Raw genomic sequence first — 18,175 nt, forward strand, 5'->3', positions numbered from 1 at the left:
GTCCCATGGGGGTCTTCATCCATGATAAACGGATAAATAAAATGTGGTGCACCGTCCAATGTAACATCATTCAGCCATAAAAAGGAATAAAATACTGACACCTGCTACAATATGGGGGAACCTTGAAAGTGTTCCAAGTGAAAGAAGCCAGCCACACACACACACACACACACACACACACAAATACACATATATATACTATAGGATTCCAGCATGTGGAATGTCCACAGAGACGGAAGGCAGATTAGTGGTTACCTAGGGCAGGGAGGGGGCACGGGGGCAAAGGGAGGGGCTGCTCATGAGGAAGGGGGTTCTTTTTGGGGTGATAGAAACGTTCTAAGTGTTTTAAAATAAGATTATGGTGATGGCTTCACCACTCTGTAAATGTACCAAAAGCTACGGAATTCTACACTTTAAACAGGTGACCTTTATGGTTCGTAAGGTATTTCAATGAGGCTGTTTTAAAAAACAAAACCAGGTACACAGAGGCACCTGGGCTGAGCTTTTGATCTGAAGAATGACTGGGTTCCACCTCTCACCTCTGCTAGGCACAGTCTCACTTCAACCTCCCCTGTCCCTGCCCTGGGCTCCGAATCAGACTGAAGCCCTCCCAGGGGTCACCCTTCTGGTCCCTGATCAGAAACCCAAAGCCATTTGCTGACTCCGGGCAGCCCTGACAGTCTCAACACAGCTGCCTCAAAGAACTACAAAGATGGCGAAGCCTGTAAAATTCGTCCCTTCTGAAAACACGAAGTGGTGAAGGAAAGGGAGGGCCTTCCTCTGCCCAGGGCAGGCGTGGTGGGGACACTACAGCAGAGGTGACTCTGAGGCTGGCAGAGCCACCCGTACACAGAGACGTGCCCCTTGTTAGCAGGTGTGTGGAAAAAGGACCACACAGAGGCCCAAGCCCGCCCACAGGTGTCTCCAGGGTTGGTTTCCTTCTTACACAAAGTGCAGATGAAAAATACGAAAACTGGGAATCACTATGCTGTACACTTGAAACCTGTAGAATATTGTCCATCAACTATACCTCAATTTTAAAAAGATGCAGATTACTGCCATCCGTCAAATATTTCCTGAGTATCTATTTTGTGACAAAACGTAGGATTTTTCTGGGAATACCACAATGAAACAAGACGTTCCTGGACCCTGAATTCTCAGAGCTCGTGATCTTGCAGAGAAGAGAGGATTCAGAACTAAGCAATCCATCAATCCACTGATTTCAGTGAACACAAGAGTGAGGGATGCCCAACCTGGGCGAGCAGAGCCTGGTCTGAGGAAGTGATGCTCTTCCTGAAACTGAAGTCTCAGTGGGATTAATCAGACAAGTCAAGGAGGCAGAGGGAACTGTCTGGGCAAAGGCCATGAGGTGGGAGCAGCACAGAGCTCTGAAGTCCCCAAGAAGAGGCAGAGTGAGGGGCCAGGTGTGAGCTAGGCTGGAGGAGGGGGTGTGGACCCAGTCCATGCAGTGTCTTGTGGTCCCTGTCGTGAGCACGGTGCAAGACAAGTGCTGAATTCAGAAGTGGGTCTCCAGAGGATTCCTGCAGCTGGTGACACAGAGGGACCCCAGGTGAGGGAGGGACAAAAGGGCACATGCTTTGCGTCCCACAGGCCCTCTGGTACCAGCTGCAGGCTGGGGACCCCTCTCTGGAACTGTGATTCCTCATCTTAGAAAGAGCATGGTCACTCCTGCCCGGCCGTTCCCAGAGGTCACGTGGCAAGAGCTGGACCAGTGCTAGCGGTGCTCTTGGAGACCCCTCGCATGTCGACGACCCCTGCAGAGCTGATGGCCCAGGGACCTGGGACCCCAGCAGGTCGCCACCATGGGTTCAGGGATCTTTGTCAGGCAGAAGCCTGGGGCATTGCAGGTGCCCAAGAAGCTGGTATCCGTTGACCAAATCAATGACTGCGCACGGGGGCGTCAACGCGTCGCTGCTCCAAAAGTGGGGGGCTCAGCACCCTCAGGACCCACGTCAGCTCCTGCCCTCCAGACCTGGGGTTTCTCCTGAGGCTCCAGGGACCCTTCCTGACCCGTCACAGAACAGAATTAAACCAGCAAACTCAAACGCTTAAAAAGAACTGCTCCAGCCGCAGTCTCTGTCCAAGCTCTTAGGGAAACGGAAACAATGGAAGAGGGTCCAGAGAGCATCCCCCAGGGTGGGGACTGGAGGCCAAAGGAGAGGGAAGGGTGAAGACAAAGCAGGTCCCACGGAGCCCACGCTGAGGAGGGGAGCCCCGCCCTCTGCTGGTCACAGAAGGAACTGCGCCCAACAATGGCCTGTGGGAACTTCCCCTGACCTGAGGACTGACCTAGCCTTGAACTTGGCTTCTTTTGCCCTTTGACCTTGCTGGGGTTTCCATCACCAGCCTTGCCCATAAGGCTACTCAGGGTGGTGCTCAATGCAATACCAGCTGTGGCTCTTTTCTAAACACACCCAACTCTTCTAAAACAAAAGCCTCCATGTCACCAACCATGGTCCCCGCCCTGAAAGGCATCGGCAGCCACAGCTGGCCTGAGAAACGGCCGTGGGTGCCCCCAGGCTTAGCCCTCCTGAGAGTGTCTTCCGTGCTCAGGCTATCTAGAGCCGGAGTCTAAGACCCGGGCACGAGAGGGGGTTCCATCACTTCCTAACTGTGTGTCCCCTCTAAGCCCGCGTGTGAGTCGGGGAAGGGCCTCCCTCGTAGGGTGCTGGCATTCGGTCCCAGCACTCGAGACACAAAAAGTCCTCTGGTGCAAGACGCTGGCCTTCTGATGTCTTACGTGCCCCGAGCACATCCAGGCCGCCGGGAGGGCCCCATAGGATGGCAGGGATGGAGGCAAAAGAATACGGAGCAAGAAGCTGAACCAGGGGAGGGATGGGGGCGCCCTCTGCAGGAAGGAAAAAAAACAGCCCCAGGCAGCTCATGCTTCTGCGTGTCCGGGGTGCGTTGGAGCACAAAGCCGAAAGTCTCAGGGGACCTCCCGTCCTGGGTACATCCTATACACCTCCCTTGTTGAAGGATGCGTGTGCCCTGTTTCTAGCTAATGAAGGGAGTGGGATGGCTTCCTCTGTGGGAAACGCCGCTGATGGACGGACGGGGAGACACACAGAAAAGGCAGCTGTCACCATCACCCTGGCAGGTGCTGACGGCAGCGTGCCTGCCTCCTGTCCGAGTGTCCTGCGGGGTCTGGAGCTCCAGCAGCCACCCTGTGACCCTGGAGTGACACACGTGAGGATGGGATGCCCACAACTGTGGAGAAAGGGATGCTGAAAGACGTGGATGATTAGAATGTTAATAATAAATAAAAGGGCAAGCTGGCAATGCTCTTCAGCAGTTATGCTCACCGCCCGATGGTCCAGCCACTTGACTCTGGCTTTTAAAAGAAGATAATTCATGTTTAAACAATGGTCATTGTCACCCAGACACTTTCTCTTTCCTCCAATTCAACGTGTGCACTGGAGTATGTTTACTGGATTTATATTCTAAAGGGGCTTCTTTCCTTTCCCTCGGGAGACCCCAGAGCTGGGCTTACTGCCTCACCACACACGGATTTATGTCTCTAACAACCCATCGCAGGCACGGGAGACAAAGTCTTTTACCGGGTAACAGTCCAAACACGGCAGCGAGCCCGATCCATTAATTACAGAAAGTTCATAGCACCAGGTTTATAGTACTTTAAACTTTTAAAAATCCTTCCTAAGTTCCTTGGCGGGAGCGATAATTCCAAGAAGCCACTTGTGCAAACCTATAAATAATGATGGCTGCGTCCATATTTTCATAGAAGCTGTGATCGCTTTCAGAGCCTACATTTCACTAACCCGCTCTGCAGTTTAAAGCTGGTGGCTCCGCTGGGATGTCATGGGGGGAGGGGCAGTCATTTAGGCAGTTCGATCCTGGTGCGTTCACCAGTCCGCATTCTGGAATATTAACAGTAGTGCCAGTGACTTCCACGGCGGACGGGGGAACAGCATTCATTTCCGCGTGTAGTGGAGGCCACGACTTGGGGCGCAGCAGAGATCAGTCCTGGCACTCCACGTGGCAGTTCTGGGGGGCCTCTGACCCTCCTGGTTCATTCTTTTCAAGGGCTACCTGGGGTACCGTGGTATAAAAGGGAACCCCAGGATTTTAGGGGAATGGGCCCTGGGGGTCTGTTGGCAGGAGGGAGTGGAGGGGCAGAAATCTAGAGTGGGGTTGGTTCTAGCTCCGACCAGAACCTGGAACACACAGCAAAGACGGGGGGCTGGCCCTGCATTCGGAAAGGTGTGGGTCTGAAGACCACACGGAGCCACCAGCCTTGATCCCAGAGATGTGTCCTAAGGAACGTGAGGCCCCCGTTTGGGGTTTCAAGAGATGTGTCCTAAGGAACGTGAGGCCCCTGTTTGGGGTTTCAAGAGATGTGTCCTAAGGAACATGAGGCCCCCGTTTGGGGTTTCACTGATTGATTCATTTATTCATAGTTGTGCCAGGCACTGCAGGGGGTAGGGAAGGGGAGAGGAGGGCTCCCTCCCGACAACAGCACGTGCAAAGGCCCTGGGGTGGGAGCAGTGGGCGGTCTGAAGGGCTGAGAAGGGGCTGGGTAGCTGGAGTGCTGGGGATGGGGTGGCACGCGGTGAGAGTGCGGGACAGGCCCCAGGACTCAAAGGGCCTCGTGACCCATGGGGCAGAGAACAGATTTTATCCTGGGAGGAATGAAAAACCCAGGAGGGTCTCCATCCAGGAAAGAAAACGGATTTCCCTTCTCTTGGAAGGTTATGGGGCCACTGGAGGGAGGCAAAAGGGGCCGGGGAGATGAGGGGGTGGACAGGGGCTGCTGCAATTCAGACAGGGAGAGACACAGGCAGCCTAGAATGCAGGGTAGTGGGCAGAGCCCAGATACATTGTAACTATGTATGTCCCGCCCACTCCTGATGCAAAGGTACCATGCCGCTGAACTGCAATAAAACAAAATTCCTACACACGATAACTGCTACAATTCAGATAGTTACCAACTGATTTACGTGCTCTATAATTTGGGGAGGGGGGCTGTTTTAATAGCAGGATTCCTCGAAGCTGGACACTGCTGCTCTCCCCCAACACAAACTCACGTGGCTGATTTAACTGGATCTCACCACAGTGGTGTCACCCTGTCCGCACCTAGTAGCGCATTATGGGCCGGTCCCCGGGCTAATCCACTTACCCACAGTGTGGACGGCAGAATTCTAATCTCCCCAGATTCCCAGCCCCGGGTTACTCAATCAAACTTGACCCCAGGCACTGCCGTGAAGGCTTTTGCGGACGGAACCAGGGTTCTAATCAGCTGACCTGAAGACAGGGAGATTATCCGAGATGATCCAGACGGGGCTGTGTAATCACAGAAGCCCTCAGAGCAGAGAGAAGACAGAAGAGCACGAGGGGTGCAAAGGGAGGGCCAGGCATTCGAGAAGGATGCGGCCCACCACTGCGGGTCCTAAAGGGGCCAGAAGCCAGGGAACACAGCGGCCTCTGGAAGCAGAGAAGGACCCCCAACAGCCCACAGGGAAACGGGGACCCGGGTCCTGCCACCTGTGAGCAGGACTCAGCTTCCCTCTCAGAATGCCAGGACCTGCCCGCACCTCTGGCCCGTGGGCCCCAGAGCAGGGCACCACTGAGCCCTCCACACCTCTAACCCACAAGGGGCGTGTGACGATAGACACATGTCACTTAGCCCACCAAGTTCGCAGTCCTCCGTTTCAGCAGCCACAGAAGAGGAACGCACGCATCCTCCCGGGTGACCAAGGACGCCAGTCCCGGTGGTATCCTCCACCCACAGGAGGGCCAGACTCGGGGGCTGGTCATGCGGGTCTGCCGGACTGCAAGGGTCCTTTTCCCACCCCTGCACGACCCTGGGTGACCCCGCATAGACCACCTGGGAAGAGGGATGTGCGCACATCCAAGACTCAAGACCACTCAAGACTCAAACGAAGGGCACCAACCACACAGGAGGACAGGTGGAGACGGCCACCCAGGTGTCCCACCTGCGGGGCACAGAAAGCCACCTGCAGGGCAGGGCTCTCTCCTGCCACCAGACCCCTTGTTTCCAAGTCAGGCACCTCCACGGTGCAGCCTGAGTTGGGGCTTTCACTAGGACCCTTGTATTAGGTACCAAGAACTAGCACTGTCTTCCAGAACAAAAGGTAGAGAACATAAATTCTGAGGCAGGAACAAGCAAAGGGCTAAGAATCCAACGTCTGCCGAAGTCGACCACCCAGGTTCAGGTGCAGCTCCGGCAGCTGTGTGACCTTGGGCAAGTTACTCCATCTCTCTGAGCCTCGGTTTTCCTCATCTGACAAATGGGGTCACACCTCCTATACAGACATGCAGGCAAAGGGGCAGAGCTGAGGGCCCCGGCTCATGTGGTATCACTGTCCCCCCAGAGGAGATTTCATCGTGGTTTCTCCCACCGTGGTGACTCCCATACAAAGCCGGCGCAGATGATCATTACAAAACATCCATCACTTTCATCATGATTCTCCAAGTTAGAAATCACTCTGTTCTACAAATGAAAGGCATCCCTCCTCTTACTTTTTATCCTCACAATATTTAAGGAAGAGGTAAAAACTTGGAGCTAATTTACCATGATTTGGGGGTGTGGCTTATAGGGAAAAGCACAGACAGCAAAGCCGTTAAAATAAAAATAGAAACAGAAATTTGCAGCCTCCTCTGGGTGCTGGCATCCCATTATCTGCATGCGTGTGAATTACAGGAGTTAAAAGAGGTTTAGTCACAGACGAAAGACAACATTCCTTTCCACACAGCTGTTCTGCACACTATGAAGTGGAGAGAGACAGTCCTTCCCTTGTATCAGAAACCTCATCTAGGGCAGGGTCTATTTCTGGTCCTCACCCTGTGGGTCAGTGGCAGTGACCCCACCATCCAAATAGACGATGCACACAATGCAAGCAGCAGGATGCCTGCCTGACTTCCGGGAGACCTGCTGGTGGCAGAATCGGACCCAGACAGACTGGGAAACGGATACGGCAGACGCTTTGATTAAGACTCAGATGGAGGTGCCTGCCAGGGGCGCCTGTCAGTACCTGTACAAAGTACATGGGGTCGGTATTGGAGAATGGAGCCCAGGTAGGCCTCCGTACACCTGTTTCAAGTTTGCTGTAGGAAGGGTGTGTAAATAATTCGAGACGGTCTAAAAATATACGCTTTCAGAAGAGCAGGGTAGCCTCTCCCATAGAGATGCTTCGGAGAGGCTGTGAGCTGCTCCCTGCAATTCTGGGGGGAAAGTGCTGCTGAGTTGGGGGCTTTTTCTGCTAAATGGGTCTCCTCTGCAGAGAAGCCAGAGGCTCTGTGTTAGAACAGATGCTGTCCGAAGGAAGAAACTTCTGGAGCCCAAGGATGGCTCTCTCCGTGGGCTGAGAAAAGGCGGGATTTCCCAGCCCCACCTGTGGTTCGTGCTCTCGGTAAGGCCACCTGCCACGTGCTAGGCACAGGTGTGCACACAACAGTGAGCTGGTCGCTGCGGGCCTGGGTTGATACTGGCTGGGAAAGATGGAGCACGAACAAGAGAGTGAACAGACGGCCACGGTGCTGGGGTCTCCAGGACCACCCTCAAGTTTGGGGACTCACTAGAGGGGCTCCCTGAACTCAGGCACACTCGTATTCACGGCCGTGATTCACTACAGAGGGGACACGGAGCACAGTCAGCAAAGGGACAAGGCGAGTGGGTGACACCTGGGTAAACCAGGCACGAGCTTCCAGAACCTTCTCCCTGTGGAGTCACGGGACACAATTCCTCCACCGAGGAGTTGGGACCACACGTGAGACAGGTGGTCGCCCCGGGAAGCTCACTGGAGACTCAGCGCCCAGGGTTTTTCTTGGGGGGCTGGTCCCGTGGGCACCGTCTGCCCGCAGGGAGCAGGAAGGCAGACCCCAGAAGGAAAGCAGGGCCCCAGTGTGCACCCGACTCTCTGTGCAAACAGTTAGCGCAGGGAGCCACTCTCCCAGCCTGAGATGGAAGGGACCCTCCCCAAGTCCACGTTTTCAGACGCCAGCGGAAGGCCGACCCCTCAAGCAGGCCTTTCTAGGGAGAGCAGAGAGGCTGCTGGGTCGACTCTTCCATGCACACTCAGCGGTGAGGGCCACACGGGAACTGGGAAGGGGGCTGTGTCGAGGTCATTCAGATGGTGTGGCCGGTGGTATTTCCCAGATACGGCCAGGATACGACCCCACCTCACATCTCACCACATGGGTCTGCATGGCCCCCATTAAGAGACGGGTGTCTAGTGTCACCTCACACCAGAATGGCCATCATTTAAAAATCTACGAACAATAAATGCTGGAGAGGGTGTGGAGAAAAGGGAACCTTCTTGCAATGTTGGTGGGAATGTAAATTGATACAGCCACTATGGAGAACAGTATGGAAGCTCCTTAAAAAACTACAAATAGAGTTAGCATATGATCCAGCAATCCCACTCCTGGGTATATATCTGGAGAAAACCATAATTCGAAAAGATACACGCACCCCAGTGTTCACTGCAGCATTACTGCCAATAGCCAGGACATGGAAGCAACCTAAGTGTCCATCAACAGGGGAATGGATAAAGAAGATGTGGCACATATATACAATGGAATATTACCCAGCCATCAAAAGAATGAAATAATGCCATTTGCAGCGACATGGCTGGACCTAGAGATTGTCATACTGAGTGAAGTAAGTCAGACAAATAGAGAAAGACAAATATCATATGACATCGCTTATATGTGGAATCTTAAAAAATGGTACAAATGAACTTATTTACAAAACAGAAATAGAGTTACAGATGTAGAAAACAAGTTTATGGTTACCAAGGGGGAAGATGGGGGAGGGATAATTTGGGAGATTGGGATTGACATATACACACTACTACATATAAAACAGATAATCAACAAGGACCTCCCGTATAGCCTAAGGAACTCTGCTCAGTACTCTGTAACGACCTATATGGGAAAAGAATCTAAAAAAGAGTGGATATATGTATATGTATAACTGATTCACTTCGTTGTACAGCAGAAACACAACATTGTAAATGAACTATACTCCAATAAAAATTAATTTAAAAGAAAAAATTTTTAATTAAAATGTTTAAAAAGAGATGGGTGTCTGCTTCCCTACCCCCAATCTGGGTGGGCTGATTCTACGGCAGAAGTGATGAGGTGTGACTTCCAAGGCCAGATCACAAAAGGTGTCAGAACTGGAGGCTGTGTCTCTTGGAAGCTCCCTCTTGGGACCCAGCTTCCCATGCAAAGGCCTCGTGGAGCAGACCTGAGGCTCAGCCCACAGCCCCGCTGAGCTCCCCACCGACAGACAGTGGCACTAACCTCACAGGGGTTCTGGAATGATTGAGTCCCCTCAAAATTCATGAACTTAAGCCCCTCACCCCCAGTACGCCCAAATGTGATGCTGTTTGGAGACAGGGCCTTTAAAGAGGTGATTAAGGTTAAATGAGGTTTGCTGGGGAGGCCCCAAGCCAGCCTGACTGGCGTCCCTAGAAGAAGAGGAAACCTGGACACAGGGAGAGACAGCGGGGCGCACACAGAGGACACGGGCCACGTGAGGGCAAAGCCGTCGGCAAGCCAAGGAGAGAGGCCTCGGACGAAACCTTGATTCTGGACTTCCAGCCTCCGGAACTGTGAGAAATTTAATTTCCGTGGTAGTTTGTTTGTTATGGTAACCTTACCAGACTAATACACCAGCTGTATTAGTCAGGGTCCTCCAGAGAAACAGACCCAGTAGGAGATGTACAGATGTACAGACAGACACTTATGACGACGGACTGGCACATGGTTATGGACGCAGAGAAGCCCCATGGTTTGCCAGGAACAAGCCGCAGACCCAGGAAAACCAGTGGTACAGGCCCAGTCCAAACCTGAAGGCCTGGGAACCAGGATGCTGGTGTCCAAGGGCAGGAAAAAGAAGAGGGACGGCTCAGCTCTGAGCACCCAGGGCTCCTGGATTCCATCCCGGGAAAGACCTCATGAAGATACACATACTCGCACCCAGTGACTGGTGGAACTAGTCACCTTTCCAGAAAATATCACAATTATGCAAAATCAACATCTTCCCAGGTAACCAAGGTCACCAGTCTTCAAAGGACAACAGGCACCCCACCTTGTCCTCCGTCACCCCCCCAACTGCAGAGGACACAGTGCAGACCCCAAGTCACCGGGACACGGCCCCTCTCGTCACCACCGTCCCAGCTGGCTCCCCAGTCCGGCTGGGAGGAGTCTGATGCAAGGGGTGTGAGCTGCTGTAGTGGTGTTTTTCCTTAAAATAAACTGCAACTGAGTTTTGGAAGAAATCCCAAAGGCGGCAGGTTGCCTTAATGAAACTCAAACAGAAGAGGGGTTGGAGGACTCAGTGCCCTGGTTTTATTAAGTCACGAGGACGCAGGTCTCCCCGTCACAGGGGGAGGGCTCCTTCTGGGGGGAAGGGGGAGGGAGAAGCGGCTGGGCCATGAGGAGGAACCCCTGGAATTCTCCAAACAGCTGACTCCTGTGGGCCGGTGCTTCTTGGTAAAAGGGGTTTCTCAAATGCAAAATGAAACGTTGATTGTTATCAATAAAACCATATATTTTATCAAATCAGAAACGAAACTCTCGCCCAAAACCTGCTTCAATGTTAGGTTCGGGAGACATGGTCTGCCCCGTTGTCACACGCCTGCCCCCCAGGCCACCTTTCCTCCTCTGCCCATATGCACGGCTGGATGTTTCCACCAGAGCCGATGGTTCCCTGAGCGAAACATTTGACTCCTGGACCCCTGATTAAAAATCTGTATTCAGGAGAGAGAAATTAGGAGCTTGGAATTAACAGATACACACTATTATACATAAAACAGATAAGCAACAAGGACCCTGTGTAGAGCACAGGGAACTACATTCAATACCTTGTAATAACCTATGATGGAAAAGAATCTGAAATATATATATGCACGTATAATTGAATCACTCTGCTGTACACCTGAAGCCAATACAACATTGTAAATCGACTCTACCTCAAGTTTTTTAAAAATCCGTATTTTACCTCATACTATTCACAGAAGTAAATTACAGTGGATTAGAAACATAAATGTAAAGAAAAACGCTGTACACTCATTAAAAGGAAACGTGGGTGAAGATGTTTATGACCGACTGTCCTGGTTTGCCTGGGACTCAGGGGTTCTCAGAACACAGGAATTTCAGTGCTAAAACCAGGACCATCCTGGGCAAACTGGGGCAAGGTGTTTGCTCCAAATGTGAGGCAGAAAGGGATTTCTTAAAGAAGACACAAAATGCAAAGACATAAAGAGAAAGCTGGATGGGGGCTTCCCGGGTGGTGCAGTGGTTAAGAATCCGCCTGCCAACGCAGGGGACACAGTTTCGAGCCCTGGTCCGGGAAGATCCCACGTGCCTCGTAGCAACGAAGCCCATGCGCCACAACTACTGAGCCTGCACTCTAGAGTCCCTAAGCCACAGCTACTGAGCCCACGTGCCACAACTACAGAGCCCGCGTGCCTAGAGCCCATGCTCTGCAACAAGAGCAGCCACCTCAACGAGAAGCCCACGCACCGCAACGAAGAGTAGCCCCCGCTCGCCGCAACTAGAGAAAGCCCGCGTGCAGCAACGAAGACCCAACGCAGCCAAAAGCAAATAAATAAATAAATTTATTTAAAAAAAAAAAAAAGAAAAAGCTTGATGAACTTCACCCTTCAAAACTGAAAACGTGGGGATGGAATGTATAGTTTGGTGACAACAGTTACTGGAAGTGTACTGTACATTTAAAGTTGCTAAGAGAGTAGATGGCAAACGTTCTCACCACACTCACACACACACACGTAACTCTGTGGCAATGAACGATAACTAGACTTATTGTGTTGATCATTTCGCGATACATACAAACAGCGAATCATTGCATAATATACCTAAACTCATGTCATGTTATATGTCAACCATATCTTAAAAAAGACAAACATTAAAACTTCTACTCAGCCAAAGACACGATAAACAAAATTAAAAGCCAAGCCGCAGGGAGCTTAAAAATCTCTGTAGCAAAAGGAGGATTAGAACCCAGAACACACAAATAGCTCTTACACACCAATTACAAGAAGAAACTAACAACCCCACAGCAAAGAAGCAACTCACAGAAAGTGAAATCCAAAGGGCCAATTAGCATGAAACAAACCTTCTCCAGCAATCACGGGAATACAAATTAAACCAAGAAGCCCCACTCTTCTCCTGTGGGACTGACAACCTTCAAGAAACGGACCTAGAGAAGCTAGCTCCTCAGACACTGCCCTTGGGGGTGACAGAGCCACTGTGGGAAACAATTTGGCTAAAGCAAGTAAAATTTACAACAGGCTCTTTCTATGCCCCAGGACTTCCTCGTCTTAGAACGTGCCCTGTAGAGAAACACTTGCACAAATGCACCGAGAGGATGTTCACAGAGGCACCACCGGGAACAGAGGGTCTGAGGACGCCCTCCACGGCCTGCAGCCACAGAAAGTCTCAAATGGTGGAATATTCTAAAGCAATTAGGAAGAATCTACGAACCCGGATAAATCTCCCAGACATGCTGTTGAATAAAAACAGTAAGTTTCCGAACAAGACGGCTGTATTCAAACGCCACCTCTTTAAAAACACTTACAGGAAACCATCCTGTACATATTCCACCGAGACCCACACGCGCGTGTCAAGACAGTCTGGTGGGAAAAACACTCATGGTAACAGGGGTTCCCTCCAGGGAGGGGCAGGGAAGGAGTGTTTTTCCAAGGAGATCCTGTAATGTTTTCACTTCTCACTTGGAGAAGGTGTTCATGAAATACTAATGTAATTATATATATATATATATATATATATATTTTTTTTTTCCCCTCCAAAGAAACCTATTGCCTGCATGGGAGAACATCTCATGCATTCATCTGACAAATATTTACCAAGTGCCAGCTACAGGCCAGACCCGTTCTAAAGCCTGAGGACCACTCATTTCCCTTCAAGCAAAAATGGAGTGACCAGCCAGTTCATCTTGGCCCAGTTCATCAGCCAGCTTTAAGATGATGGGGTGCAGATTTAGGTAGATGAGGGGTAAGTGGCGGGAAAATTCCCTGGGCACCTGGGCAGGTGACAGGAGGGAAGGGAAGGTCTCGGCTGGATGGCGAACCCTCGCAGGACCTTCTGCTGCTGCCTGGAGGTTGCAATCCCTGCCCTTGCCCTCAAACACAAACCTGTCACAGGAAAGAAGGCTGAGGCCAGAAGAGGATTCCAGATCCATGGTGGGTTCTGCAGGTCAGGTGCGCACAGGTATGGGGTTCCCGTGCTGCTGGGGCAGCTGGAAATGTGCTGGGGTTTGCAATGCCCAGCACCCACTCTCCTTCTGCTGCCATCACACTGATTTTCTCCGGGGAGGGAGGGAGGGGGGGGTCCTCAGGCCTGGCTACGGAGGTGATGCAGGCTCCATCTCTGGCTGGGCAGCCTGTGGACTGGCCCGTGAGCTAGGACTCAGCCACGCAGCACCCCCCATTCCCAAGGGCGGGAGGTGGGACGCAGCCCGAGCCCTGGACAGCCAAAAGGATGCTAGCTGGAGCTACTGAGACTGCCCAGCTTTGGATTTACCGTTTCCTAAATTGTTGGTCACTTGCTACCAGAAAAGTCTGCTAAATACACCTGGTTGTCATTATGATTTCCAAAGAATTGGGCAGCTCAGCCCCAAGCTGGGTCTTCAGAGCCGCTGCCTTTGGGAGCCTGGCGCAGCCCTAACTCTGAGCCCTGGGCTGGGCCAGGGAGACCAGCATTCCATTTGCAGTGGCCTCGTGCAGCCACGAAAGCCACAACTTGTAACGAGCATCGGCTCGAACATGTCATGCTCTCATCAATCATTCTTTTCCCTTCAAAAAAATTAAAAACAAACAAACAAAAAACCACAACGCATGTGGTGCAGAAATATCCCAGTACAACTCAGCGTTTCCAAAGCCAACTTCGAACTCTGGAAGAATAAGCAGGTCATTTGTCCCTAAATTAAAGCAGCACCGGCCACAGACACAGCCCGTCAGCCCTTCAAGGTTGGGAGCTAGGATCTGCCCAAAGCAAGCTCCGGGAATCAGGGCAGCAGAGCTTCAGGTGGCGGCCAGACAGATCCCCTTCCAGGTCCAGACCTTGGGAGGTCAGGGGACCCCTCCACTGCCCAACCATCAGAACACCCAGAGTGGCGGGCACATAGCCTGGCTCTACCCCGCGTCCCCGGACCCTTGCTTCAAACCAAAATTCGGTATTTGGACGGGGCCTTAACTGACCCAACACTGAAATGCAACACTGAAACCCAAAGACTCAGCCTGGCGCCAGCGAATCTGGGATGGGAGGCTCCAGGCCGCCCGCCCACCCACCCAAAGCTTCAGACTCAGACAGACGACGGCCTATCCGGCACATCCTCGAAGATGTCAGCAGGCCTATCCTAGCGAACGTGGCCTCCTCTCCCCAACCTTCCCCCCCAGCAGTCTCCCTCCTCCTCCAGCGAGCCTTCCGCAAGTCCACAGAAGGAGCTCCCACCCCAGGCTTAGACACAAAACCTAAGGAGCCAGCAGCCCGGATTTCAGGCCCCCAAGGCTTCAGCAGGGCCTGTGAGCTCCACCACCTAAGGGTCCCGGGGCTGCCCACTGTCCCCACCCCTGCCCTCCCAGCAGCAGGTGGCCCTCTCCCCACCAGGGGCCTGCTGCCACAGGACGGCCACTCATGCGATTCCTGAACCTAAAGCTGGCCAACGGCCTCATGCTACACACGTGAAACCCACATACTCAGTGGCCTCATGTTGCACATGTGAAACCCCCACAGCTCATCACAGGGTCCAGGGTCTACTGGCCCACCTGGCCAGGCATGGCTCATCTCCCCTCGCCCAGGGTCTCCAGCCTCATGACCCTCTTCTGTTCTCCAGTGCCACCAAGTCCCATGCAGGGCCTCTGCCACTGCTTTTCCTCATGCTGGGAATGCTCTCGCCCCCTATCCTCACATGGCTCCCTGCTTCTCCCCATTCAAGTCTGCAGCCAAACATCCCTCTTGGAAGACTCTCCCCTGGCCACCCCGGCTAAAGCAGCTCCCATCCTCAATCACCGCCTCTCTGTCCTTATCTTCTTCCAACGTTGCTCTGCACAGAGGTTATCTTTTAGTTTCACTTTATTTGCCTCTACACCCATTGTCTTTCTCCCCCCACCAGAATCAAAGCTCCCTGAGGGCAGGAAGCTGACCCCCCCTTGCTCTGCAGCATTCCCAGCATGTAGTGCCTGAGCCATTTTCAGTGATTAATACAAACACTTGCTGACCCGCTAAACAGTCGGCTTCCTCCTTGGCGAAAGTGGGTTAGCAGTGGCTGAGCCCTGCATCCTTCAAGGCTCATACGGAAGCCACGGAACTATTTTAAAAATGCCCAACAATTGAAATGAGCATGTGGGGCAGGAACTGCATCATGTCCACAGGCAGATCATACATTGTGACGGCTCCGAATACACTCCCAAGAGGCTGAAGGTCGCAATTTGAAATGTCCTTTCTCAAAATCTAACCCCAAATACACCTTGCTACAAACTCAGTACCCAAGTAAAGCTTGGGGGAATGCTTTCAGGGGAGGAAGCTGGTGCTCGTGTGCACCCACTGTGTACAGGCACGGGGTGAGGGCGCCTCTGCCCCCACTAGAGGGTGAGTGCCGGGGTGGGGGCCACCTCCCTCTCGTCTGCTGCACCCCCAGGGCTCCACACAAGGCCTCACGCTTACGGGTGCTTGGTATTCACGATGAGTGGATTCACCAACAGAAGGGCCGCCCATCCTCTAGGCTGGGGCTCCTCTCACCACACGGAGGTGCCCCAAAGCTTCTCCGCGGGCTTCTCATCCTCAGGGCCCCGCAAAGGGCCTGGCACACAACAGGCTCTCAAATGACGCCTGCTGGTCCCAACAACCCCAGAGTCCCATCCTTCTCGACCCAGTGACTCGGTGGATCTCAGAGTTTCCCAACCTCCTCACCACTGGCCTGGATCTGCGCGTTCTTTTTCCTTCTTTTTCTGGGGGATGGCGTTGGGCCGGGGGGGGCGGGTTTTCTGGGCATCATGGGATGTTCAGCAGCTTCCCTGGCTTCTCCCCACTGGATGCCAGTAGAACTGCGGGGAGGAGTTGTAACAACCAAAACCGGCGTGGGGGACACCCCTGGTGAGAACCACTGATGTCTCTAAACCAGTTTCCAGACAAGCTGGATCCCAGAATCACCCGGGGCACTGGTTAAAAAGACAGACTCCAGGAGATTCTAAGGGGCAGGCCTGGGGTGGGATCCCCCAGGGATTCCAACCAAGGGGCCACTGGGGTAAACATTGGCCTAACTCTCCTAGGGCCGCACCAGTGTTCAGCCTGGTTGCCAACCGTACCAATGGCCGGCAAATCCAGGCAAAGCTCTCTGGCCTCCACAGGGGGAGACCTGAGCCCCGCCCACTCCCAGGTCCTCTCCCCTGGACCAGGTGGAGGCCTGCCATTTTCCAGCTTCCTCAGTCCCGCGCCTGAGATCCTGTCCCTTTAACTGTAGCTGGACCCACTCCAGGAGCAGGTGTCTATCTGCAGGGACCCTGGCAGCTCCCGCCCTGCACAGGTGGAGGGAGGCCCGCTGTCCTTCCTGAGGGAACAAGGGACCAGGAACACGTGTGGAACTCTCACTGGGTAGCAAGCGCTGCTCACGTGATCCCAGCTACTGCCCCAAGACTTAAGTACTGGATCGCACCCCATCTTACAGATGCGGAAACCGAGGCACAACGAAGTCAAGTGCCACGCGCACACGCTCACGCAGCTAACACAGGAGGGTTCCAATCCCGGGACCGCCGACGCCAAGGCCAGCGCTCCGGACCACTGTGCGCACTGACTGCCCTTGTTTTGGGGACAGAGTGGCCCGCCTCGACTGCGGGGACAGCCCGAGCCAGCAGGCGCCCACCTCCGTGCTGGGGGCGCAGCGGGTATCCCAGCCACCCCGCAGCGGCCCAGGGCAGGGCGCGTGCTCCCGGCCAGCCGCCCCCCAGCCCCGCGCCCGCCCCCCGCGCCGCGCGCTTACCTTGCGCCGGGCCTCGCGCGGTGGCGGCGGCGTCCCGGATCCCGAAGGCGCGGAGCAGCGAGAGCACAGGGGCCGGGCAGCGGGTGCGCCCCCCGCCCCGGCCGCGCATCCCGCCGGAGGGCCTCTCGGGGCTGCGTCCGCGGGGCCGCCCTGCGCCGCGCAGAGCCCGGAGCTGCGGGAAGCGCCGGGCGGGGAGGGGCGGGGCGGGGGCGGGGCCGCCATGCGAGGCCGGCCCCTCCGCCGGGAGGGGGCGCCGAGGGGCGCCGCCGTGACCTTGATCTCCGGGACCCGGCGGGCTCCGCAGCCCGGGATGAGGGACCTCAGAGCCAGGACGCCTTGGAAACGTTAAAGGGAGAGTAGGGCGGGAGGTGCAGCCGCCCGCGTAATTACGTTGTAAAGAAGCTGCCCAGTTGAGCCGCTGTGGGACGCTGGGCGAGTCGCTTGACTTCTGTGAGCCCCAGTGTTCTGGTGTGTAAAATGGGCGTGGAGAGGGTGAAAGGAGATGAGAGTGAGCCTAGAACTGCGCCAGGGCCTGACCCTCCCGATGCGGGAGGCGCCTTGGCCGCCTTTGCTATAACTGCTGTGAAATGCAGGAGTCATTGCTGCGCTTCTCATACACTCGCTTTATATATATGTACATACGTAGTATTTATTTTTTTAATAAAATAAAACATTACTATTTCGCTTGGTGACAACCGTATGTGGGACGCTTGCTGCCACCAACCAGCTCAAGAACCGTGTGCCCAGGCCCCTCTCCCAAGGCCCTCTGAGCTCTAGAACAATCACAACTCCCCCGCCACCCACCACCACCCGGGAGCCTTCAGTCTTGAGAGGATGAAAAGGCTCTGCTGACCCTGGGGGCTTTGCATTTGAGGCAGGGTCTCTGGCCTGAGATGGCCTCAGGGCCCTCGTCAGCACCAAGGCCATCAGACTGACCGGCTCAGTGTAACAGGCACAGTTCCCGAGAGCCCGAAAGCAACAACACTCGTCATCACCACCCAAATGCAGCTCTGCTCAGGGCCTCAGTGGTCCTCCTGTTCAGGCCCAGCAACTCCATGAGCAGGTGCCCTCATACGGTCCATTTTCCAGATGCAGGAGGGCAGGCAGCAAAAAGGAAGGGCTTGTCTGTGGCCACGTGGATTCTGA

The 18,175-nt window shown here is 53.9% G+C and overlaps 1 protein-coding gene across 1 annotated transcript in view; it reads right to left on the reverse strand.

The window, feature by feature from the left end:
* Nucleotides 1–17,142, reverse strand: part of PHACTR3 (phosphatase and actin regulator 3) — a 235,141-nt gene extending 217,999 nt beyond the window's left edge. Inside the window, exon 1 of the mRNA XM_060032635.1 lies at nt 17,030–17,142. Coding sequence (XP_059888618.1) covers nt 17,030–17,138 — 109 coding nt within the window. The 5' untranslated portion in view covers nt 17,139–17,142. The remainder of the gene's footprint in view (nt 1–17,029) is intronic.
* Nucleotides 17,143–18,175: the final 1,033 nt, after the last annotated feature.

Source organism: Delphinus delphis, chromosome 15, assembly GCF_949987515.2.
Source record: "Delphinus delphis chromosome 15, mDelDel1.2, whole genome shotgun sequence".
Classification (NCBI taxonomy): Eukaryota; Metazoa; Chordata; class Mammalia; order Artiodactyla; family Delphinidae; genus Delphinus; species Delphinus delphis.